The 25,550-nt window shown below is 43.6% G+C and overlaps 2 protein-coding genes across 3 annotated transcripts; both read left to right on the forward strand.

Annotated features, from left to right (window-relative positions):
- Window positions 1–5,272: 5,272 nt before the first annotated feature.
- On the forward strand, window positions 5,273–18,349 carry LOC116389306 (SLAIN motif-containing protein-like). Of its 2 annotated transcripts, XM_031857918.1 has the most exons (9): window positions 5,273–7,896; window positions 8,434–9,092; window positions 11,996–12,132; window positions 13,380–13,502; window positions 14,999–15,139; window positions 15,242–15,571; window positions 15,711–15,854; window positions 16,939–17,224; window positions 17,370–18,349. In XM_031857918.1, the coding sequence occupies exons 2-9, from the start codon at window positions 8,443–8,445 to the stop codon at window positions 17,422–17,424; spliced, it is 1,866 nt and encodes a 621-aa protein (XP_031713778.1). In that variant the 5' UTR covers window positions 5,273–7,896; window positions 8,434–8,442; the 3' UTR covers window positions 17,425–18,349. The 2 variants fall into 2 exon arrangements, with proteins under 2 accessions (XP_031713778.1, XP_031713779.1); XM_031857919.1 differs by lacking the exon at window positions 13,380–13,502.
- A 416-nt stretch (window positions 18,350–18,765) lies between these two features.
- znf711 (zinc finger protein 711) lies at window positions 18,766–24,521 on the forward strand. The gene is made up of 8 exons (XM_031858203.1): window positions 18,766–18,919; window positions 20,029–20,115; window positions 20,255–20,353; window positions 20,792–21,664; window positions 21,780–21,926; window positions 22,068–22,247; window positions 22,501–22,635; window positions 22,734–24,521. Exons 3-8 carry the CDS (start codon window positions 20,275–20,277, stop codon window positions 23,912–23,914), a joined length of 2,595 nt encoding a protein of 864 aa, XP_031714063.1. The 5' UTR covers window positions 18,766–18,919; window positions 20,029–20,115; window positions 20,255–20,274; the 3' UTR covers window positions 23,915–24,521.
- The last annotated feature ends 1,029 nt before the right edge of the window (window positions 24,522–25,550 follow it).

The following is a 25,550-nucleotide window of genomic DNA, read 5'->3' on the forward strand; positions in this document are numbered from 1 at the left end:
TTTTGTTTTTTTTTGCTTTCAATCATTTTGTTGCTCTCTCCGTCTCCCACTTTTCCCATTAGAAATGCATGAAAGATACACTGAATTCGGAGTTGGACGAGTTTAAGGCGTGCACGCTCAAGAAGGCTGAAACACAAGAGAAGAACCCTCTTCCAACTCCAGAAGGTAGGTGTTTAAAATCAATCCGCTCCGCCCTTGATCCAGGTTCCTTCAGCTCCTTGTTCAGATACACGACCAACTTCCTGGGAGCTTGTTCTGCTTAATGCTGACCTGACATGAAGCAGCAGGAAGACTTAAAGTGAGGCGAACGGCCCTGACCGTTATGTCAGTGGGGAGGCACCAACGCACTGAATCAGGTGGAACTGCTGGTGCATGTCAGCTTTTTCTGAGCCTTAAACTGTGATTTTATTTGTTCCTCAGGAGAGCTATGTTGTAGTGGAAGGAGGAACCTGCTTTGTTTTAAATGTTTCTTATGAAATTGTAATTATTTTACTGAAATCTTTGATTTTTACTCCAGGGCCACACCTTGACACAGTCTACATTTAATTACATGGTCTCGTGTTGTACATTGCTGCTGAAGTAATATTCAGACATTACATTAAAGGGGCACTTGATAGATTTTACACAAAGTTAAGTTGTCATGAAGATTACTATACAACTTGTGAACACTATTTATATACTGTGGCTTCCCAATACCCATACTATTTAGTCTGTCACATACAGTATCCCAAAAATACCAGGATGTCCTAATTCATCCGGGTGCATTTTTCAGTATGCAAGTCTGCATACTTTTCTGGCTATTCTGAGCCACAATCCTCTGCACTGTGGATGTATGACAGAGTCAAAGCTTAAGATATAATTCTATGACAAAGTAGTCCCAATCGAATGCGTACTGTATTCAACGGTACATACTTTGTAAGGGAAGCTGCCGTATGTACGTATATAAAAGTGTGCCATCTGGAACGCAGTGATAATATCATCTTTGGAGCTGTCTAAATCTGATGTCATCAGGAAAAACGGGTTAGACTTGAAGACTACAAAAGAATCACAGATCGTAGTGCAGTATCTCTCTAACTATTTGCACTGCGGTCGGTACACACCAGCTAGAATATTTGACACAGACGCTTTAGATCAGGGTTCTGTGTTGTGTACATCAGAGTTGGGGTATTACATTTATTACTACAGGATGATCATGTCTATACAGAGTACTATATCAATTTGTTTTCTTGTCCTGACAAACAAATCAGGACTGATCTTTGATTAAAGTTGATGAACCTACGGCTCAGTTATTGATTGGTCACCTCACCTTACCTTTGTCTCTCTTGTGATCACACAGTAATCAAGCAAGAGAAGATAGCCATCGAAGAGGTAAGTACCTGCCATTATTCCTCTGATTCAGTCCTGCTCTGTTACCTGCTCTTCCTCCAATTAGGAGTCTTGTCCATCATCTCCGCTTCCTTCTTGGTGTCTGTGAATTTCTCAACTCTGTAGTTTTACAAGCAGGATCTGAGCATAAATCATGATCATCTTGCTTTAGACTTATATGTTCTGGAAGTTTCTTTCCCCATGCATGTTCACTTTCATCGCAAAACTAAAGCATATCATTTTCCAAATGTACTTTTGGCTACCTGCGGTTTGCTTCATAAAGTAGGTTTGTATATTTTCAGCCCAGTACTCTTTTTAAACTGAGGTAGAGCTTGATTTCATGCTGCATCTGGAGTGATGAGATTGTGTGTTTAATCTTTCTCTTAACATATTATCATGCCATGTTAACTTTTTTTTTTTTTTTTTTTTTTTTAAATCTGCTTTTTGCTTTCAATCATTTTGTTGCTCCCTCCGTCTCCCACTTTTCCCATTAGAAATGCATGAAAGATACACTGAATTCGGAGTTGGACGAGTTTAAGGCGTGCACGCTCAAGAAGGCTGAAACGCAAGAGAAGAACCCTCTTCCAACTCCAGAAGGTAGGTGTTTAAAATCAATCCGCTCCGCCCTTGATCCAGGTTCCTTCAGCTCCTTGTTCAGATACACGACCAACTTCCTGGGAGCTTGTTCTTGTTCTGCTTAATGCTGACGTGATAATATCATCTTTGGCTCTGAAGCGAGCTGTCTAAATCTGATGTCATCAGGAAAAACAGGTTAGACTTGAAGACTACAAAAGAATCACAGATCGTAGTGCAGTATCTCTCTAACTATTTGCACTGCGGTCGGTACACACCAGCTAGAATATTTGACACAGGCGCTTTAGATCAGGGTTCTGTGTTGTGTACATCAGAGTTGGGGTATTACATTTATTACTACAGGATGATCATGTCTATACATAGTACTATATCAATTTGTTTTCTTGTCCTGACAAACAAATCAGGACTGATCTTTGATTAAAGTTGATGAACCTACGGCTCAGTTATTGATTGGTCGCCTCACCTTTGTCTCTCTTGTGATCACACAGTAATTGCGCAAGAGAAGATAGCCATCGAAGAGGTAAGTACCTACTCAACTTTCTCAACGGTGTAGTGTTGCAAGCAAAAACAATAGTGTCTGTCTTTTCTCTTACATCTTCTAGAAACGGGTTATGTTCTCATGAAACTCTTTGCCCCATGCTGACGCATTTCTCTGTAAAACTGGAGCATATCTTTTCAAACTATGCTCTTACTTGCTTGTGGTTTGCTTCTTTGGCCCCGGTGTGCATTTAATATTTTCCTAATCTCTTTTGCACGTACTCCTGCTTGGTATTATCGCAAAGAAACACAATATATCGTCCACTTCATATGCTGATAACACACCGTTGTAGATATCCCTGTCCTCCGATCTCAGGCCTGTTAACAAACGTGTTCACTTTCTTAATGATTCTGATTTCTGGATGTTCAGAAACGTTGTATATACAGCTGAGCACCGATGAGACTGATCTATTCGTAGTTGAACCTAAAAGTCAGACAGGAAATGTATTCACACTTGGCATCACTGTCACTAAAATGCAGTGTGCAAGCCCAGGTATTTTTGGATGCTGATGCTACTGTATCGCTCTGTTTACAGGATTATCCAAACAGTCAGTAGGACGGCTCCAGATTAGTCCTTACACATACTCTAAAACTTGAACAGATTACTCCTGTACTGAATAATAATGCATTTTATTATTTTATTCAAAAAACTCAGACACGTTACAGAGGGGATAAAATGGATAGAAATATTGGAACACGTGCATCATAGAAATTGACGCTGCACTGAAATCACGTCATTGGCTCCGGGGACAATAATCGCCTTCAAAATCCTGCTAATAGTCTACAAAGCACCTAAAGGTTTAAGTTTATATGAATAAAATTGGCATTTCCAGTCAACGACCACACATAAATGCAGATCAATGTTCAATACGGTAGGTTTCCCTCTAATCCCCGTACGCATGTAACTGAATACCTGTAAATAACATGACACCACATACGAGCTCTTTGTTCATCGTGAGCCAGTAGGTCATAGAGTAGGTACGTGTTGTTTCCTGTGACTGGCTTACAGCCAGAGTTCAGCCCAGTACTTTCTTTTTAAACTGAGGTGGAGCTTGATTTCATACTGCACTGAGTGATGATGGGATTGTTATTTCTTTCTCGTACATTCTCTTAACTTTTGATCATGTTAATTTTAAAAATCTGTTTTGATTTCAATCTTATTTTTTGTTGCTCTCTCCGTCTCTTTTTTTTACATTAGAAATGCATGAAGGAGCCACTCAATACGGAGTTGGAGGGGTTTAATGCGTGCAAGCTGAAGAAGGCTGAAACAAAAGAAAAGATCGCTCTTCCAACTAAAGAAGGTAGGTGTTTCAAATCTATCTGATCCGCCCTTGATCGGGTTCCTTCAGCTCCTTGTTCGGATACATGACCAACTTCCTGGGAGCTTGTTCTTGTGCTGCTTAATGCTGACCTGACATGAAGCAGCAGGAAGACTTAAAGTGAGGCAAACAGCCCTGACCGTTATGTCAGTGGGGAGGCACCAAAGCACTGAATCAGCTGGTGCATGTCAGCGTTTTCTGAGCCTTAAACTGATTTATTTCTTCTCCTATTTTACTGAAATCATGTCTTTGTTCATTTCAAATGTGATTTTCAATCCTGTGCCACACCTTGACACATTCTGCATTTACTATACATTACTAGACCGCCTGTGAAAACAATGGTCTGCTGTCCTCTGTGGCTCCAAAGGGACCTGTCTTAATCTGATGACACCATAGTCATAAGATAAGATAAGATAATCCTTTATTAGTCCCGCAGTGGGGAAATTCACAGCAGCAAAGTGGACGGTGCACACAAGATGCAGAGTAAAGAGTAATAAGTAATAAACAGTATATCAACTAAGTAAAGAAGTACAACATCCACAGTAACTATAACTAAAGAATTTAAATATTGTATATACAGACAGGGTATTTTTTTGGTGTTGTGTGGTCTACTGGGAGCACAACAGATGCCATCTGGAGTAGTGAGTTAGGCTTAATGACTACAAATTTATCACAAAGTTGGCATTTAGCTAATACAAGATGTTATTGAGTTGCATTATGGGAGGATCCAGTGTTTTTGGAGCTTGCCCCGTGCTAGACACTAACGTGTATTGTATCTGTGCCGCTTTGATTTAGAGATTCTGTTTCTCTTCCAAGGTTGCTAATGTTTAAACACAGTGCTATATTGATTAGTTTACTTGTCCTGCCAACAGTTGAGGACTAATCTTTGATGTCCAGACTCTGTTATAGGTTGACCACCTCATCTGTCTCTCTCTCTTGTGATCACACAGAAATTGAAGCGGAGAAGGCAGAGAAGAAAGCGAGAAAGTAACAAGCGCAACGGTCATGATTCAGCTCTCTGTCCTGCTCCTCTAAATCGTAATCTTGTTAATCATATCCGCCTTTGCCTGTTTTCTGTGCCGCCATGGTTTATTAGAAATGGTGTTAGGGCTGACGCTTTGGGGAACATCTGTCTGTAATCTTATGTAGATGTTTGTTCTTTCTGTGCAGTTTAGAAAGAGCTGAGCAATATTATTTTCTAAAACGAGAGGAATCATAAATGATTGTATTAATGGAAAGCCATGTATGATATTACATTGTTAGCAATGCCATGAGTATGCTTGTAAATGTTAACATTCAGAAAATGTTCTGAGAGGGAACGCATAAGATGATTATTTTTTTTTCATAATAAAAATGGATGCATCAAATGTGAGTTGTATTTCAAACTGATTTTGAACTGATGTAAGCGCTGGACATTGTCTAAATAATTTTCAAATGAAAATATTAATATTTAAAGCTCGGGTATACTTTCAAGTATTTCACTGCTGAAAATATGGTACTTTCATAAAACTGTGCTGTCTATGCGTTAGAGGCCCACAGCTTGACTCTAGGCCTCTTCCACATGCTGTAATTTCTCCGCACTGTATTCTGGCTCATATTCTAAGTAGGCCAGGCCTGAATGTCCGATTCCAGCATTGGGCTACACTATGCCCCTCGCTCTTCATGCAGGCATACAAAAAAAAGTGGAAGTACAGTCTGTAGTTTGAACAACCCGAAAGTCACGTCGACTGACGGGAGTACTGCTGTGAACTCTGGGTGCTCGTAACATGGAGGGAAGTTAATCTGTTAATACTACCCACATTGTAATTATACAAAGCTTGTTGAAAATCTGCAAATTTTCCCTCAAGTGGTCAGAAAGGAAAGTTGGGGCAGTTTGGGTGCGCTGTACCTGTTCATGTAGAGTACTCGGTGGAACAATATTGTGTTCACAATAGGGAACGATATAAACTAAATACAGTCCAATAGGTTTTAGAATACAATCTGAGTGTTTCACCATTATGAGCAAAAGTCTGTTTTAACAGTAACAAAAATTTATAGAAATTGACTCGCTCTCCTGTTACTTGACCATGTTTGCTGAGTAGAAAAGGGTCATCAATGAAAGTGTTTTATTTTTGAATAATAAAACTGACTTGTTTGAGCATGCATAGTCGGTTTGCCTTGGCTGCACATGAGCAACGTATATTTAAACTGAATTTCGAATGGTTGAGTCAACCGTTCTCAGTCAAAACCTTTATCTGGAATTACAACAGGTCTAAGCCTGCAAGAAAAGAAAAGGGAGTGGATCCGCTTCAGCTGCTACACATTCCACATTGCCATGAAATATTTTTTATGTTGAAACGTTGAGTTTTAATAAGCAGGGGTGTCGCATTTATACTCTTTTAAAAGGCATGTCATTGCAAAATGTTTACATGATTCTTGTATCTTTGCAGTATGAACTTGCTTTGGGGATGCATCACATTTTCATACTATGTGGATTGCTTAAGGTGGTGCAGGCTGTGCTTTTCCATTTTTCCACAAGCCTGTTGAAACATGCTCATACAACAGCATGCAGGCACTAGAGTGAAGACTTACTTTATCCCTTCTAATTGTCTTTGGTTAGAATTACGTTACCAAAATTAGAGACTAATGCAGATTTACAATTTCCCTTCTGTTGAAAGGAAGCCTGTTAAGATCATGAAAAATAAATTAAAGGAAATGATAGCTTTCATGAATCTGCAAAAACGGATCATCTGCATGTAGTTTTCTTTTCCCATGGTCTTTCAGGATCAGACATGTCTGTGCACTGACAACAGACTAGACGTTGCAGCACCAGAAGAGAGAGATGAAATGATAGGAGGTAGACATTAACTTATGACGTTATTCAGCATCCTTAAAAATCATTCTCGAGCCATATACTGAAAAACCCAAACTTGTATTTGTGATTTATGCTGTAGCATTGCATTCTCACAGGGTTACTGGTTGTTTACTGACCTACATTTTTATTGCCTGCTGTTTTCAATTGTCGCAACGTCAACTGCACATGATTATTGTCTCTCGCAAAACAAGTTTTACAGATACTTTTACTGGCATCACTACTTCCTTAAAATACCCTTGTCCAACAAATAATCTTTTCATCATGAAGACATATTTGAGCAAACTACCATTGCAAAACAAGTCACACTTTTGCTGCATTCATACCACAACTTAGTAGTTTATATTCTTTTGCAATTTCACAATCCTGCGTTTTTCTATGCACCGATGCAGTAAAGTGAAGACATTTTGTAAGTAAGTCTAGTAGGTCTTATCAAGCTATGAAATTATGAGGTGATCATCGTCCTCAAATAGCTGAAAGAACGTAAATGACCAGAAACGCGGTGAGAATTGTCTGTTTTTTAATGTTATAACACAGTTACTGCATTTGAAATGTCCTTTTCTTTTTGTTTGTGGAAACGGAAAAACATTTTCTCAGTTAACTCAAGTAGTATTTAGGATCTATTTTCAGTGTCTGGAGACACTTGCTATGTGTACTCCAGTATAATGGGGTGGATACAGTATTAATAGTTAATTAAAACTCAACAGCAATGCCTTTTCCTAAGAAACGGTGTCCCGGGCTATCATTCTTTCTCATTCTTCAGTGTCACTAATCACTGCAGATACAATTTTACTGATAGAATTATGTAAACAGCGACACCTACCGGCTACAGTATATATTACAACAAATTACATTGCAGTACTACTTCTCTCACATAGGGGGCGCCAAATACCAGCTAAACTCCATAGGGGGAGGGGCGAGCGCTTCCGCTGCTGGTCGATTCATTGGGCTAACTAAAGTCCATCAACAAGCTAGTTAACGTTAGCTGTGAGCGATACGATGAACGCTATTAGTGATGCTCTGGCATCAAGAAAACATGGACTAGCTAACTGAGATGTATTCCGCTGTATTGACAATCATTGCCTAGGTGAGGACCATTTCAGGTGGTCGTAATTAGCTGCTTCATTCATGCGGTCGCTGGTGCACCGCGGAGTTTGAGCTCTTGAGTGTCGGGCAAGCTTAGTCATCAAGCTCGCTGGGGACGACTGGAACAAGACGGCTCACTCACCGGTACGGTTGTATTTGCTGTTAGCATGCTAGCCGAGCTAACATTAACCTGAGTGCTCAAATGTCTCGATATACTACGATATAGCTGCTGCAAGTTCACAGCTCGGGGTTAGATGTGGTGGTGTACACATCTTCCTCTTGTAGCTTAGCTTCTTGCAACGGTCATTGCAGTTGAAGACAAAAAGTGTTCGGCGTCATGTAAATACATGTAAAATGATTGTTGCCTGAAATCGACTCACGTTCGTTAATGTACTGTTCAAGTGGCGCATTGATACCAGAGCTAGTCCGTGTGACTTACGTCCAAAGCTCTGCATGTGAGTGAAGTAGCTAAAGAATATTTATTCATGTTACTTATATATTATATATTTGTAACTATGTGTTAAGTTGCTGTTGTGTTGCCCCGATGATAGTGCCTATTCCCTAAAGGTGTAGTCAGCAACATAACGTGAGTTTTGCACAAGCTTGGGCTAATGTGTTAATATGAAGACCTGTTGTGTGTTGTCATGATGTAAATTATAATCCTACTCTTCCTCCCAATAGAGAAGGAGCATGGTGGTCCCGGACAGTGCCAGTGTGGTCCCCCAGGCTGACAATGGCAGTCCCACTGGCCCCCTGGAGAGCTCCACGCCTGGGTGCGGGGAGGAAGAAGAGGGGGGTCCGGACCTGGCAGGGGGGGGGCTGGAGGAGGTACGAAAGCTGCAGGAGCTCGTTCGTAGGTTGGAGGTCCAGAACGAGACCCTGCGCAACAGGGGGAGCAAGACCATCGTCCACAGAGGAGCCGGCAGCAACAGCAACCTCACAGACGCTGTGTATGTCAACGAGAGGCTGACTTGCGAGGAGGTGACCAACTCCCACCTCAGATTGGAGCACGGTGGCGAGCTGAGCACAACAGACTTTGAGCTGTCGCCCACTCAGGACAGCAGCAGCAGCTTTGAAGACATGTCCCCTCTGCCCATGGCCAACAGGCTGGAGGAAGAGGATGAAGAGGAGGACCAGGGTCCGTGTGGGGGTTTTCTCAACTTGACCTGCAGCAACGGAGCGGCACAGTCCCTGCAGACCTCAGAGAGCCCCTCTCTGGAAAGTTATGAGTCGGAGACACTTGCGGAGAGCGACTCGGGGGCGGACCAAACTGCACTGGATGAAGTGGACGTCCTAGATCTGGAGGATGAGTGTGCAGACGTGGAGGACGAGGACAGTTGGTATGTTTTGATGTCTGAACTGCTTGTCTCTGGCCTCTTGTTATGTCTTCTCCCTCTAGCCCACCTGTTTGGGTTATCCCAAGATATCGGTACTGGACTGATCGGTGTGCGGGATCTTAACATTTGCAGATGTGAGAGAGAGAGCGAGTCAAATCCATGATGTGTAGCAGAGCATAAGAGTTACCTTCAGGGGAAGTAGACTTCTGGCAGCACAGGCCACAGCGATGCCATATTTTAAGTGTGTATAGGTAGAAGAGCCACATGAGTCACTTGTGCTCTTTCCTTTCGACCTTCTTTTCGACTCCCCCACAGGATGTGACTATGTTCCGTAGCAGCAGTAGGTTATTTGGATTTAAAATTAGAGTTAATTCATGGCCGAGACAGAAACCACTTTCTTTTTTTTTCCCTCCTTATCCACAGAATCTTTTCTTTTACTTTCAGAGCTTTGCTTAACTGTGGCAAACATTTTGAGCACTAGCTCTGAATATTAACTGTAATCAGGAGGAAATTGTGTCCGTGATGGAGAAAAGAGAGAGAAGAAAGACACCGGACCGACAAGGAGGCGGTAAAAGAAATGGGCAGCCCGCCGGAGGGAATCGGTTCAGACGCAGTTGACGTGCCTAACAAAGTGAGAGGCTGTTGGTCGTCCCTTAAAATTGACTCTGAGCTGTCTGACTGAGGTAAACAACAGGCGCGACCGATGTGCGACCTGTTTGGCAGGTAATGATGAACACAAAGGTGCTGGTATTTTTTTCACCCTGTGAGTCTCTGTGTGGGTGTGTCATCGTGGCAGGATGTGGTCCAGGAGACTCCCACTAAAGCAGAAGAACCACAGAAGAGTTTTCCAGTACTTTGCCAGGTGTTTCTATTTCTCTGGACAGATTTTGTCACCACATTAACGTCAAAACTGTGCAAATGCAGTCGTAAAACCGTACGGGTGTGTAGTTGAGCCAAGTTTGAAGATGGCCCGATTTTGTGTTGCAGCCGGATCGTCTCTGGTTTTGTTTGTGTCAGCATGAATTAACATAATTTAGGTACCAGAAGTGTTCTATCAAGCTGTTTCAAGAAGAAAAGCTATTTCAGAAATAATTGTAGTAATATGTGTTGTTATTGTTGGCCCGGCATAGAGCTCCATTCACTAACCCTTGTTACACAATGTACTAAAGATCAACTTCTGCATTAGTTCATTCCTGAATGCCGGTCAGGTTGAAGCTTATAAAATGTTGTTGTTTTTTAAAACAATATGGCCTTTGTTCATTTCCTCCAGTTTTAATTGGCAGAATATTACCAAAATGACCAGTTATAGAGGGTTAATTACTAATAATCCATGTTTACATCATGCCAGAGTTCAGTCTAGACATGTTTGTTTATGCTGTGCGTGTCCCATATTGTGTGCCTGATGGTTACTTTAGCAGCTTAACAGTCAACTTATTTTCAGTTTCACATCATTAGCCATACCGTATGTGCTTTGGGAGGTTATCATGGCCAAAAAATCCTGTAATCCTAACGGCGACATAATCTGATCTGCTCTGGGCTGGATGCTGCCGCATGGCTAAACTGCTTTGAGTGGGATTGCACAGCATGTGATCCGAGCCCCCCCCCCCCTCTCTCACCGGAGCTCAGAGCAACTGGTGGAGCTGCTGTTGTGGGAGTATCTGCGCCGTTAATTATAGTTCCAAGACTTGATTAGAGTCGGATGTTTTTTTTTATCACTTACGGAAAATGACCCTGCCTCTGTGATGCTGCTCCTGGCTGTGGTTCGACACAGATGGGACCCGGCTTGGTTTCATAATGAAAGCGAGAACACACGTTTTATGATGACTATACGATCACTACTATAGGGTTCGTTTGAAACTATTATGTAGAAGAACTGTAAAAGTATGAGACATACAGAAACGGATCCACCGATGCTGCTCTACTTATTTTTTATGTTATATTATAAAAGCAATTGTGGTTTGGTATATTTTTATAATTTTGATTTAGAAGAAATCAAACACACACACACAGAAACTGTTCTCTCTGGCAGGATGCGTGACCTGAATATTGCTCTCTGTGTTGTTGCTCATTCCAGTGGGAAATGGGTGCTTTTGTGTTTGCCCGATGGGAAGATGATCTGTAGTTGATTGTCAGTCCGGGCCTTTTGTGTGTCCAATTTAAAAGGGATCAGCCCGTGTGACTGCCACTTCAAAGCTTTGTGGTGAACCTGATGTCTGTTTGCTCTCACTGGGGCAACGCCGCACACATCACAGTTCCACATTTCGACATTGTGTGGCTGCATGAAAACCGACTGTGGCTGGTCGTGCGTTGACGTGATTTTTTCTGGCTGCTATTTCCAAAAATAACTCTAGATTTGAAATTTCCACGTCTTTTCAGATTTGTCCACCTGACTGTGGCCCGTCATGACGGAGTGAAGCTCGAGATGTTCGGCGCATTTAAATGAGGCGAATGTGTGATTGTCATGTTTGAGAACCATGGCTGAGGCCGTGATAAGGATGTATTACATAAAGTGTTTGCTCGCTCCCTGTTTGATCTGATTACATCATCACTTTAAAGTAAACAAACCAGCCTTATTTGCTGCTTCACAGTGTCTCATTCAAGGGTTGGGAGTTAATCCTGCTTGTGGTCAGTCACGCCTATCCTATGTTGTGCATGGTGAAGAACATTCTTACCGTGTGCACGGCATGCTCAATGCTATTAAGTGCATACCTTATAGGCCAATAATTCACACTAATCTCCATCTTGACAAGCTTGTTTAATAAGAAGTAGATTAGGCTTACTGATCGGCCTTTTCCCGACCCTTTCCATCTCTGTATTCCTCTCCTGGTCCCCCTTTTGCTTCGCCTCATTGCTCCCATTTCCCTTGGTAATGGTTTGTTTTCTTCCTGTCTGCCTCTTCTCTACAGGTTGTATGTGTCTCCAAAAAAGCAAGTAGACAATCAAGGCCCAGAGTCTCCGTTGAAGTGGTGTCGGCAGGCTCTTGACCAACGCAGCCCCGAGACAGAATTAGCTTGCCGGACCCTGATCAGCCGCTTGGACCAGAGTATGTAAACACAAACATGTTTGCATTAAACTCTTTGAAGTGTGTGAACCAAGTATTTATTATGCTGCTTTTTTATTCATTAACAATCTGTCAGAGGTGGTTGGCCTAAATCAAGATTAAGACTCCTAACTCAGTGCAGGGTGAAGGTCTTACCTACCTCTGTGAAATGCTGTCCTCTTATTTACTGCTCACCTCTACTGTGTGCACAGTGTTTGTTTTAGTTGCATGACAAAGCCCGAGCGTGTGGACAGAAGTGCCTGACTGATCCAACAGGCCCCATATATTATTTACCCGGCTCGCAGCGCCGACTTCCTGTACACTGCAGAACCGGAACAACAGAGCTATTCACACCAGGGCTGACTGACTACATGAATCATGGGCTGGGTTGGATTACTCCCCCCCCCCCTGGGTCAGCTCAGTCTGATTGATGCTATTACACACTGCCATGCTTTGTTTCTACTTAATTAGATCACATGCAAATGACACCAGGCTGCTAAAAAATAAACACCCACCTCTCCGCAAATCAGACTGGTCGGTTATAACTCTGTCTTCTGTCTATTTATGTGGGAGACATCGGATAACTGGAGCTCTTTACCTTTTTTAAAGCTCATGTCTTATTTGATTTCCACATGAAATACAGTACAATTATGACTTGAAACAGTGTTGGATTGGTGAAATCATACAAATAATTGTTTAGTGAAGGAATTTGATGTATTTATATCCTAATTAACAGTTAAACGTACGACACATCTACCTCTGGCTGCAGTTATGAGGTGCCGTGTGTTCACAGCATCTAGACAACAACACGATTTCCCGGAGGTCCGACTCTTCCTGTTGGCCTGTTGTCGTCATGTGTGGCTGTCATCGGCTCAGCTGTTGTGACTCTTTTACGCTTCTGCACCTACAAGAACCAAAAGAGCAGATGCACACAGTTTGTGCGCCCAAGACCTACCGCTTTCCACTAAAAATGGGGCCCTTAATGTAATTTAATTACCAACCATACTTTTATTATGTATGATGTGCTTTGTATTTATTTATCTTCATATTGTCCTTTATTTAGCCAGGACGGTCCTATTGAGACACAAGATCTCTTCTTCTTCTTCCAGGGAGTCTTGGTCGTGAACAGTTTCACGTAAAACAAAATTCCCCTTAGAACCCAAACAATACATTAAAGCACGTCCTCTCTCTCTCTCTTTTTAAGGTGTGTATGATCTTCTATCTAACCGCTCCTCTCCTGTTCCCTGCAGCGTCTCGATGGAGGAGCATGTACAGTAGCCCATCAGCAGAGGCAGGCTCGACCGGCTCAGGCCTGATCTCTCCTGGGTACCACAAATCAACTAACAAATCCCTACTAACCTGTGGCAGCTCAGGTATGGCATGACATTAACACACTGTGCTCCTCCTTTTCTGCTCAACACAACAGTGGGATTGACTGCAGTTACTGTAAGGATGTAGGTCACTTGATATGCGTGTGTGCACTAAAGCGTAACAATGTGTTCCCTCGGGATCTGAATGGTCATTTTTGGACTATTCTGGCCTTTTTGCATGTTTTACCCAGTTTACTGTGTGCCAAGTATACTGCACTCTTAAAAACAACAACTATAAGTTAGATTGATTTTCTACTTTTACCATGCAGACTTTAAGCATTCATTTTATTACTGGAGCCTTGTATCACAGACTCCATTACGGTCCATTGAACAGCAGGGAAATTAGGAAAGAAATAATAAAATAAGTGAATACAGATGTCATGAAAGGGCAAATGTGCTTCCTGCATGACAAAGGTTGCTGATAGTATACACGTGAATGCACCACCAACAACACATCTGTATCACTGGTATACTTTGGCAGTGCTGACCTGTGTGAAATGTGTTCTGCTGGTGATGTTGACTTTGTAGTGATTGTTACAGTTACTTTGCACTTTTCGTTGTTCCTCACATTGCCTGGCACTTTGTGCAGAGACCAACAATGCTGATGTTGTTATGAATTCCCTGTAAATAACAAATCTTTGCATGAACTTGTAAATGCTTGGCTTGTGGGTGGTGACCCTATCTAATCCCAGACTTTTTACATAACCAAATGCCCCTGGATGGTGATGTCATTTCCCATTTGTGTGAGAGTTAGGCCTGCGTCGGACAGACACGCCCGGCAGGGGAACTTGGCATTTAGCGTTTCTGGGCATCATCGGTATAGACGGTCCTTTCTAGACTAATGCTGCTTGAAGAGTGAAGTCCGGTGGAGAGACGTGTTCATTTAAACAAATGTGATTCGTCTATATTCATCAGAAAAATCTGAATCAGAAACTGTTTATTGTCAAGTACGTTACACATACAAGGGATTTGGCCTAACAGTAAAACACAGTGCAATATGACATAATTTTAAAATAGAAAATATCAACATTTACAATAAAATTTGGTAAACAAACAAATAAGAGTACGTTAAAACAAGCATATTATTAAAGTGTTATGTGTATGTCTTTATTTATATATATAAACCTTACTTAGGCCTCGTATCAAATCTGTTGTTTTTTGGCGGCTGATGTTTTTTTTCCGTTAGGCAATCTTGGTTTGAAAGCTAGTTATTGTTCTTTGATACAATCCCTTGGCTGTGCCGTGTTGTACAGGTTTTAACCTGGCGCCATTGTTATGCACAATGGAGGCAAAACATGCCAGGCTATATCCATGTTTTATTTGTTGTCTGGAGAGCCCTGCAGCCATTATAATACCGGTCTTGGTTAATGGTTTTTTTCTGCAGTTCGTTCCCCGGGCATTTATTTGTTCAAACAGACCACATGGCCATTATTTCAGTATCTGCTTTGATTAGTGAGGTGAAGCTTGTTTAATACAGCGCGCCCATTGTCTTTTCACAGGTTTCCCCACCGTGCGCTCTGCCCTGAGCTCGCAGTCCTCCATAGATAGCGAGCTCAGCACATCCGATGACTCCATCTCTATGGGCTATAAGCTGCAGGATCTCACTGATGTCCAGATCATGGCTCGCCTGCAGGAAGAGAGTGAGTGGAAGGGTTGTGCACATGCTCATTGTGTTTCCCAATTCTAAATTCCACGGCTGCCCGTGCATATGTCGTTTTTTAACTTTATAATTCTGGTGTCAGGTCTGAGGCAGGATTTTGCCTCCAGCTCAGCATCCGCATCACGCCGCAGCTCCACGGCCTCGCTACAATCCCTGCGCCGGGGCGGCACCTACAGCGATCAGGAGTTTGACAGTTACAGCCTGGAGGACGAAGAGGACGAGTTTTGCTCCATGCCCCAGCGACGACATCGCTTCACCCCTTCGCCGTTAGGCTCACCCCGGTGCTTGTCCCCCTCCACCTCCAATCACGGTCAGGAATACAGCAGCCGACTCGGGGCTCCACGCACAAGAGCACCCAGACGATCTCTCCAGGGCCCCAGTGCAGAGCTGATTCAATTTGCCAAGAGCGAGGGTAGGCTATAGCCAATAATTCAGCATGTATACCCTACGTCGAGAAGATCAGAGGGGACCATCACAGATTCTTGTTGGACCAAAGCTGTGATGACGCACATACTGTTGTTGCTAAATGTGTATTGTATGTGTGGTTCCAGAGGAGTTGAGGCACAGCATGCCTAATCTGGCCCCCCGCACCAGCCTACGTTCCCTGGAGGCAGTCAGAAACAGTCGCAGCATGGAGGCTAACCTCCAGAGCTCCGGCAACCGCATGTCCCACCTGACTCACTCCCCCTCCACAGGTAACCCTACCCTCTTCACCTGGTCCGCACCATTTCTCCAAAATAATGGCACCTTCCTTTGCCTTGCATATAGCCCTTTGTATTGTCACTTCTATCCTACCACCTTACCTTCTCGAAGCTCTGCATGACCACAGTTTTGAACAATAATCGTCTTAATGATACCCTGTGGAATATGTGACCACTACTAGACACTATGGAGAAGTTGTCTTCATGAGGAGGTCCCCAGTTTTCTTATATCTTGCACATGGGTGACACGATAAATATACTAGGCAATGGTTTCACATTATTCCACTAAACTAATGATGGTAGTAATGCGCCAAGAAATGTAGCAGTGCACTGACAAAGGCTGTTAAGACTGCTAGCAAACAAACTTTGAGAACATTTTGAGAAAATTGGCTTTGCAAATGTTAGCGTTGAGACTTGGTGAGTAAACAGAAAACTAAAAAGAAAACTCAGTGACATAATAAATACAAATTAAAAGTTTGCTGAAGGCTATTGTCAACAAAAAATGTTTGATGTTTACCAACAGATGGCATGTGCTTACAAGTCTCATGCAATAAACAAGATGGAAACATTATTAAATACATACACAAACACAAAAAGTTGCTCTGCTCATGTTTTTCACATGTAAAAAATTCCTAAACATAAATGTTGAACAAAAAAAAAATCTATTGATCTGATACATCAAAGTATCGATCTAACCTTTACCGTCCAACCCTAACAAGTCATGTCATCTATAACAAACTCGTACTATATATCGCTCACAAGTACCTCGGAGTTCCATAAACCATCCCATATTCTGCCCTCCTTCCCTGACATACCCCAGGTAATGAACAGTTAACCGTCCGTTCACTCACCTGCTACATGATTGTTCCACGACTTTCCTCCCAATGTATCCTTGATATGCCGGTGCTGCTCCTCCCAGGCTTACCTCCAACTCTTACATGCCACACACAGGGTTTGGATTTCAACTACAGCATATGTATCTTTTGTATATACTGTATCAACAACATGCATTTGATTTGTCTGAAAGAAATAGCTGGTTGAGATTCTGTTATACCACTGTGCCTTTCTTCCACTCAAGGTATGGCTTCTAGTCGACTGCGTGGCAGCGGCCAGTCACCTCTCTCCCTGCGGACTCCAGTTAAAGCTGTGACTCCTGTGGGCTCCATGGCAGCTGGTCGTCAGCCTTCCAGAGGTCTGCCTGTTGTCCAAGCGTCGTCGGCAGGCGGGGGCCGCAGGGTCCAGTCACTAGGCTCTGCCAATGGCGGAGCCTACATACCCGGGAGAGGCTCCACTGGGGCAGGGAGGGCTGCCGTGGGTCGAGGACAGGCGTCTACCAGGAGTAAACTCTCACAGCCCCCACGGAGGTGAGTGCTTAAATTAAAAACTATGAAGGAATGTTGCGAAATTGAGGAAAATGTCCATTCAATAATGGTACATTTGTTTCTATTCAGATCATCACAATCTGATACTTGGGCTCTTGAATGAAGACTAACTCTGTTTTATTGACAGGTCTTTTGGCATGACTAAAATGTCAGATGAATCCTGGAAAGATGGTTGTTACTGAGCCCGGCCGGTGATGAAGGATTGTCCACTGCTGCAACCCTCACCTGACCTCTTCCCTTTACCTCTCATAGTACCCTCGAGGAACACAGCCACTGTGTCCACACGTGTCGTACAACCTTTCGGTCCCCATTTCAGACTGGAGCGCCGGGCTGCACTGGATTCGCAGCCGAGACTCGTCTCTTTCCCTCGCATGAAACATTGTCAACCCACACACAGAGGATGTGTAGGCAGACGGGAAGGCACACATGCACACTCCACTTGTGATATAGACCAACTCTGAGCTTCCAGAAGATTTGTCTGTGTCAATTTTACTTATTTTTCTATGGTAATTATGAAAAAACTGCTGGAATATGGGTTGTATCACTGTTCTCTTGCTGTAATTGATATGAAGAAAATTTAAATTAAGTTATAGGTGGTTTGTTCATTTTCTGTGCATTCCTCCTCGATCAAGGTGCTGAATGTTGCATGCTCGGTTTTGTTTTTGTATCCTTATCATCATGTAACTGCAATATGATCTGTGTGAAGTTATGAATGTTTGATTGGTTTATTGTGTAATTATCTTTAGATTTGTGTTTTGCTCTTTGCTGACACAGCAATGCAACTCCTGTAAATCACACTGCCCTTATAGATCATTTTAAAAAAAAATAAAAAAATGAAAATATGGTTTGTGCCAAGGCGCATTTCAGCTGCAAAACTCTTTCTAATACCAGACGAATCTTGAATCAATAAAGGTACTGTTATGGTACTGCATTTTTACTGCATATCAATATTTGGTTGAGTATGCTTTTGGATACCACTGTAATAAAGAACATGTTTATGCACTAAGGCCTTGTGCCTTAAGACAGCTATGCACCCTCATGCAGAGTGCTTCTGACAATTAGGAGCTGTAATGCAAATGAATAATAAAGTCTACCCTGAAACTATAATTGCACCATTTCTGGTTCTTATTATCCATGCATGTTAAATCGAGGTCTGTTTAGTCACACTGCAATCCATCTGCTGCAGCAGTACCATCAGCATCTCCCGGATGTTTCCTGTGTGCACCACCAAACGCCTCACAAATGAGATCTCGACTACCCACCCCTTGTGACAAAATGGCCCACAGGCCTCAACCGTGCATACAAAGTCTGAGTGCAGTCTGCAACCACATTAAAAATATAGATATAATTCTTGATGTTATGTTTAAATCCCGTGCATCACAACCGGGCGTATATATGTTCCCATTATGAGAACGTATCTGTTAATGTAACTCTGCTCTTTTATGCATGACGCAAATAGTAAGGGATCAGCGGTAAACGAGGCCACGCATTGTCTGCCCCCCGCCCTCCCTCTGCTTGTCAGGAAGCAAGCTGATTGGCCGAGGCCTAGCAAAGGGTGCCCGGGGATCCTAAACTGCAGGCCGCACTTAGCTTACCGTCAAAAATAAACCAAAACAATAACAGACAAAACTGAGAAGGGGGAGAAACACCGATAGAGTCAGAAGACGACGCTATCAGGTAAAATTAATTTGAGTCGGTTAGAAAGGCATGTGGAATAAGACGCAAGGGCCCAGTCGGCCGTAGCGGGCCTCTTTCAGCCTTTTGGAAAAACATGGAAGATAATGCGGCACAAGCGGCTTCACCTAGCTTAGCAGGCTAGCTAGCCGATCGGACGGCCGTCGTCGCGCAGATCAGAGCGGCATGCAAAAACATGATCGCACAAGGCATATGTGGTTGTTGCTGGTGCTAATGCATTTATTAGTACGGTGACGTTGTGTGTACTTGAGATTTCAACGGCTAAATAAGATCGGTTGTTGCATTCCTTGAATTAGCATGTATGCTAAAACAAAATGGCGCTCAGGGGAACAGCCCTAGCTTGGTTGCTAGTTAGCTCTGGTGGGTGGAGGGCGGTAGCCGCCTCAGTATGCATTGCATAACGTCTGCGGTACTTTCACTGGCGGCCATAAACTCCGAGCATGTGTAGTTTCATGCGGAGTCCAGAGTACGATACTGTTTTTAAACGACACAAGCGGCAGCACCGTATTAGTTTATATCCCAATATGACATATATCCGTGGAAGTCGGGGACCCACATCGTAACTGCAGGTCTTTGCAGGAACTAACGCTACATATATTTGGCTAATTTTGAGCAGTCATGTGACGACAATGCACTTCCTCTCGTGAAAGCAACCAGGACTCATCTTTTAGGAGCAATCAGAGCCGCTGCTCAGTGTTCCTTCTGCACACTGAGCAGGACAGCCCTTTGTCCCGGCTGGGTTGCAGCCATCAGGCTCAACCAGCTCCAGGTGTATGGGTGGCTATATGTCCTCGGGTTGAAGCCGCCTGTAGTACTCTTGATAAGCAATGGATGGAGCCAGTGGTCAACAACACAACTGCCCCCGTTCTCAGTTTTTCTGCCTTGTGTTTGAACGTTTCTCAACCAGAGGCCATTATTTGTAGTGGCTCCAGTGTCCTTATTATAAACCTGAGCCCATATGGAAATGTTGTGTGTTGTAATGTTTTTATGACACTTAAGCATCACTAACTAACTCATTACCTATTTTCTCTCTCTTCTAACAACACCAAAATGCACCAGAGTACTAATTGTTTGTTTGTTTTCTTTGTCAGAGGGATTGATTACTTTACCTTGATGGAAGGAAGCGCATCAAATATCCTATTGGTTGTATTCTAAGGGTTTTGTCATCAAATGTGAAGGTATGTATTAACTTTGCCTTGTTAGATGGTGCTTTCACTTTCATTTTTAGTAATGCACATTACAAAGTCTGAGTGCAGTCTGCAGTCTGAGTGCAAAGTTCAAGAAAACAGTTAACTCAGTGTACACTGTAATTTTCAGTATTTTCCCAGATTAAAGACATGGATCAAGGAGGAGGGGTGTTGGAGCTGCACACTCAGGAGCTGAAGATGCCCCACGCTATGATCATGCAAGACTTTGGTAGGTGGTCAAATAGGACAAGGTGAACCAATAATCTCGGCATGCAAAATGTAATCCAAGATACCCCACAAGTAAAAGTACAAGCTAAAGCATTACAGGTTATAAATATAGAAACTGTAATTCCCTAAAAGCATGTAATTACTGTATACCATGATAAGAGACCATTTCCCTACACTTACTAGTCAGGTTGTTTGTGTCACAGCTGCCAATTTGACAGTGTAAATGCCATTTAGCTTAATCTTCTACCAAAATAATAAAGACACAGTGACATAAAAAGGTCAGTGTGACATTTTCACAGCATACCAACAACAAGAAGGCGATACTCTGATATGTTCGCTGTACCTAGAATGTGCAAAAACAGTTTTTAGCTTTTCTTGTCACTTTGTTTTTTTTTTTAACGCTTTGTCATGCACCTCTCTCTGTGTCTTGTGTTTACAGTTGCAGGAATGGGGGGTCTGGCTCACATCGATGGCGAGCACATTGTGGTGTCTGTGCCCGAAGGTATGCTTCTCTCCGATGTGATGACGGACGAGGGCATCCTCCTGGAGCACGAGCTCGAGGTGGAAGGCCTAGAGACTCATGTGGTTCAAGGCCTAGAGACAGAGGTGGTCGAGGAACTGGAGACCGAGGTGGTGGAGAGCTTACATTCAGATGTCGACTGCTTGGAGGCAGAAGTGGTGGACGGGCTACATACGCATGTGGTCGAGCTGGAGGCTCAGGTTGTCGAGGGCCTAGATGATGAGGTGGAAGTGGAGGGTCTGGAGGCGCATATGGTGGAGGGCCTGGAAACTGAGGTAGATGTTGAGGACATGGAAGCTCACGTTATCGAGGGCCTTGAGGAGGAGGTGGAAGTGGAGGGTTTGGAAGCTGAGGTTGTCGAAGGCCTGGAGGTAGACGTCGAAAGTCTGCAGTCTCAGGGGGTGGAAGCCCATGAAATTACCACTGAAGACATGGTGTCCTCGGAACACTGTGTGATCATGCCTGAGAACATCCTGGGCACAGAGGTCGCAATAGAGGAAGATCTGGACCACCATCACCACCATCATCATCATCATCATCATGTCTTAACTTCAGACCTCATCCAGGGCTCGAACCACCACGACATGCCAGACCAGGTGTTTGTGGCGGAGCTACTGTCTGAGCACCAGGACAACACTCTGGACCACCAGCTTGTGTCCGAGGGCTTGATGGTGACGGAGGCCAACTCCGAGACTATAATCCACCAACAGCTGCCAGCTGAGGCTGTTAGCCTGCAGACAGACGAGGAGGATGATGCAAGAAGCAGCTCTGAGGATTACCTCATGATCTCCTGTAAGACAGCTTGCCATATGGGAACTTGTATCAATAAACGTTCTTCTTATGCAATGCCATGTTTTGTTTGGTTTTTGCTGATTTTTGATAACTATGGCTATTTGTGTTGTTTTAGTGGATGAGGTGGGAGAGAAGCTGGACATAGGAGACACTCCCCTGGAGATCAGCACTGAGGTGTTGGAAGACAAGGAGTGTAAAGAGGAGGACGGCTCTGAGGTCATCAAAGTCTACATTTTCAAAGCTGAAGCGGACGACGATTTAGGCAAGTGGCTTTAAGTTTAATCAATTAAAATCAAGTAGATACCTCCCTGTTAACCCATTCAGACCGGAGGCAACTAATGCGTTAAACTGAATGTAGCTCGTGGCTTCGATTCAATTGTCTTTTTTTTCTCTCTCTTTGCAGGTGGAACAGAGGTAATAACGGAGGACGATTACCAGAATGGCCACCCTGACCTGGAAGCTGCATCGTCGGGCAGACTGGGAGTTGGCCGTGACAAGATGGTCTACATGGCAGTCAAGAACCATCCAAAAGAAGAAGAGGACGATGAGGACGACAGCGATGAGGATGACGATGATGACATTAGTATGTTCACAGCTTTTAGTCCAGTATGTCAGACGGGTTGTGTGGCTGTAATAAGGCATCAACCTTCAGTCTTTGACTGTTGAAAGGAGATCAGTAAGAGGAGGCTTACTCAGATGACTTACTCAACAACAATGTTTTTGTCTGTCTGGACAGTTAGTACAGTAAATGCCACAGCTTGTGATAATAAACATGTATGTAACATGGTAGTGGCATAAAGTGTAATGAAATAATGAAATCTAAACTGTCTGTGCAGGTAATACCATTGATCGGGTGAGGAATGGAGCTGCTACGCCATTTCTTCAAATCCGAGAGGGGCTGGGTGCAAACCGTGCCCTCAAACCCAAACCTAAGAAAAAGAAGAAAGGAGAAATCCGACAGTCTCAGACTGGTATGAACAGCGTACAATTCTTGGATGATAAAATCTGTATGATTTGATAATTTAAACAATTTTGAAAGGTTAACAGCATTTCCAACCATCTCTTCCAGCTGTTATAATTGGACCAGACGGTTTGCCTCTGACGGTCTACCCCTGCCACTTATGTGGAAAGAAGTTTCGCTCAAGAGGCTTCCTCAAATGCCACATGAAGAACCACCCGAACCACCTGCTTAAAAAGAAGTACCAGTGTACGGACTGCGACTTTACCACCAACAAGAAGGTCAGTTTCCATAACCACTTGGAGAGTCACAAGCTGCTGAATCACAGCAATGAGCGCTCTCCAGAATACAGCGAGTACGCGCGGCGCTACCACGAGTCCAGCCCCTTGGGCTCCGACAAGCTCATCGTCAAGGACCGGGAGCCCAAACTGCACCACTGCAAGTACTGCGATTATGAGACGGCGGAACAAGGCCTGCTCAACCGTCACCTGCTGGCCGTGCACAGCAAGAACTTTGCACACGTGTGCGTCGAGTGCGCCAAAGGCTTCCGCCACCCGTCGGAGCTGAAGAAGCACATGCGGACCCACACGGGAGAGAAGCCCTACCACTGCCCGCACTGCGAGTTCCGCTGTGCGGATCAGTCCAACCTTAAGACTCACATAAAGAGCAAGCACGGCGCGGATCTGCCTTTCAAGTGCAGTCACTGTCCGCAAGCCTACGCCGACGCACGGGAACTCCAGCGTCACATAGAGATGGTGCAAGGCCACAAGACCCACCAGTGTCCACACTGTGAGCACAAGAGCACCAACTCCAGTGACCTGAAGCGGCACATCATCTCCGTTCACACCAAGGACTTCCCCCACCAGTGCGACGTGTGTGAGAAAGGCTTTCACCGGCCTTCGGAGTTGAAGAAACACGCGGAGACACACAAGGGCAACAAGATTCACCAGTGCCGCCATTGTAACTTCAACGCTCCCGACACCTTCACTTTGAGTCGCCACATCCTGTCCTTGCATACGAAGGACCTCCCCTTCAAGTGCAAGCGTTGCCGGCGAGGCTTCCGGCAGCCCGCTGAGCTGAAGAAGCACATGAAGACGCACAGCGGTAGAAAGGTTTATCAGTGCCAGTATTGTGAGTATAACAGTACGGACGCTTCTGGCTTCAAACGCCACGTCATCTCCATTCACACGAAGGACTACCCCCACCGCTGCGACTACTGCACCAAGGGCTTTAGGAGGCCCTCGGAGAAGAGCCAGCACATAGCCAGGCATCACAAAGACATGCTGATGTAATGCCGCCGCGCACACAAACACACTCCTCTTTCCCGAGTACATCTGTGTCACACACCCAGAGGTCATTTTAGTGTATTAACAAAGAAGTGACGCTGTTAATGAAGACGGCAACATTATAATTGCCGTTGTGTGTTCTGTGTCGTCATGGGTGTAAACCTCCTCCCCCAGGGGTAATGCAAGAACATATTTTAGATGGGGGCGAAGACTAAAAAGAAAAAAAAAGGCAGTGTGTACACTGAGTGGGACAGCTGTAAATTGTGTTTTGTTTTTGTTGCAGAAAAATCACATATGAACATATATTCAGGGTCTCAAATGTCTATATTTTTATACCCACTCAGCTGAAATGCTGCAAGATGATGACTGTGTCCTGTAAAACAGAAAGTGGTGCTTTGTGAACGTCATGCCAGTTCTTCAGATGATGTGGAATGAGCACCGGAGAAGTTTACCTCCATAGTACCGACTAGTATCTTTTTTTTTCCCCCTATTAACCAGCTTTTATCCCGACGTCTGTTTTCAGCGGCGTCCGGTCTTTAAGGGGCGGGGCCATTGGATCAGTTCAGAAATGGTTTTGAGTGATGTTGACGCATTACGCACCTTAAAAAGATGTTTCATGAAATCAAACTGCTTAACTTCCATCATTTTGGATTTCCCTGCCAAGGCTGAACACTTGGAGTTCCATTAAATTAATCATGTATAATATAGACTGTTCTGCTAAGTATGTCTTAAAAGTTAAATCAGAAGCTTTTTCTGGTCCGATCAGCATTGTCTAATAATCAGTGTCTAACAAGGAGGAGAAATGGTAAACTAGTAGAATAAAACATCCCTTTAGTGTACACAACACATTTCTGACACAGATGTCAACTATTATATCTGCTGTGAAGGTGCCGAGGGCTCACGGGTGTGTTAGTATATGAACGTGACCGATGGCGGGCTTTGCGTTTGATAACCCCTGAACCGGTTACACCTAACTGCCACTGTAAGTATGCACGTATGTGTGACGTTTCCCATGACACAGGTGTGCTCTCTCAGTTAACCGTTTGATTGCAATCATGCCTTACATCTGTTGGTCTTTATCCCTCACGCACTGATGAACACAGCCAACCAGAAAATAAGTGATTTTTAACTGTCAAACAGGCTGTATCAATACCATTCTCTCAGAGATTGTGTGTTTGAGTCAGTAGAAAGCACTTTAATTATTATTTTTTGTATTTTAATTGTGTGTGTGTGTGTGTGTGTATATATATATATATATATATATATATATATATATGTATATGTGTGTGTATATATATATATATATATATATATATCCTAGATAATAAACAACTACAGAGCTTTGTGAGTTGGTAAAGGTGAAGATTGTTATCTCTAGCAAGTGGGCACGCTCCATTGCTGCATCAGAACTGAATTGTCATTGAAAGTGGTGGGTAAACCATTTATTGTTTTGTTCTATGGAAAAGTGATTTGGTTTTGTGTTTTGTTTGTGCTCACTAACAAGTTTCCCAGACCCTCGTCCTGCAGTCCTGAATAATCCAACCCCATCCCACGCATGGGATGATTCCCGTGAAGTCCTTGGTCATCATATTGGCATTAGTCTTTAAAGTATGCACATATGCCGTCTCCATGAAATTCAATG

Source organism: Anarrhichthys ocellatus, unplaced genomic scaffold, assembly GCF_004355925.1.
Source record: "Anarrhichthys ocellatus isolate YVR2014 unplaced genomic scaffold, GSC_Weel_1.0 scaffold19, whole genome shotgun sequence".
NCBI lineage: Eukaryota > Metazoa > Chordata > Actinopteri > Perciformes > Anarhichadidae > Anarrhichthys > Anarrhichthys ocellatus.

Coding starts and splice junctions, on each gene's coding strand:
- znf711 (XM_031858203.1), top strand. CDS start 20,275: ATGGATCAAGGAGGAGGGGTGTTGGAGCTGCACACTCAGGAGCTGAAG. Junction 20,354..20,791: donor TATGATCATGCAAGACTTTG/GTAGGTGGTCAA, acceptor TTGTGTTTACAG/TTGCAGGAATGGGGGGTCTG. Junction 22,636..22,733: donor AATCCGACAGTCTCAGACTG/GTATGAACAGCG, acceptor CATCTCTTCCAG/CTGTTATAATTGGACCAGAC.
- LOC116389306 (XM_031857918.1), top strand. CDS start 8,443: ATGGTGGTCCCGGACAGTGCCAGTGTGGTCCCCCAGGCTGACAATGGC. Junction 12,133..13,379: donor GATCAGCCGCTTGGACCAGA/GTATGTAAACAC, acceptor TGTTCCCTGCAG/CGTCTCGATGGAGGAGCATG. Junction 13,503..14,998: donor ACTAACCTGTGGCAGCTCAG/GTATGGCATGAC, acceptor GTCTTTTCACAG/GTTTCCCCACCGTGCGCTCT.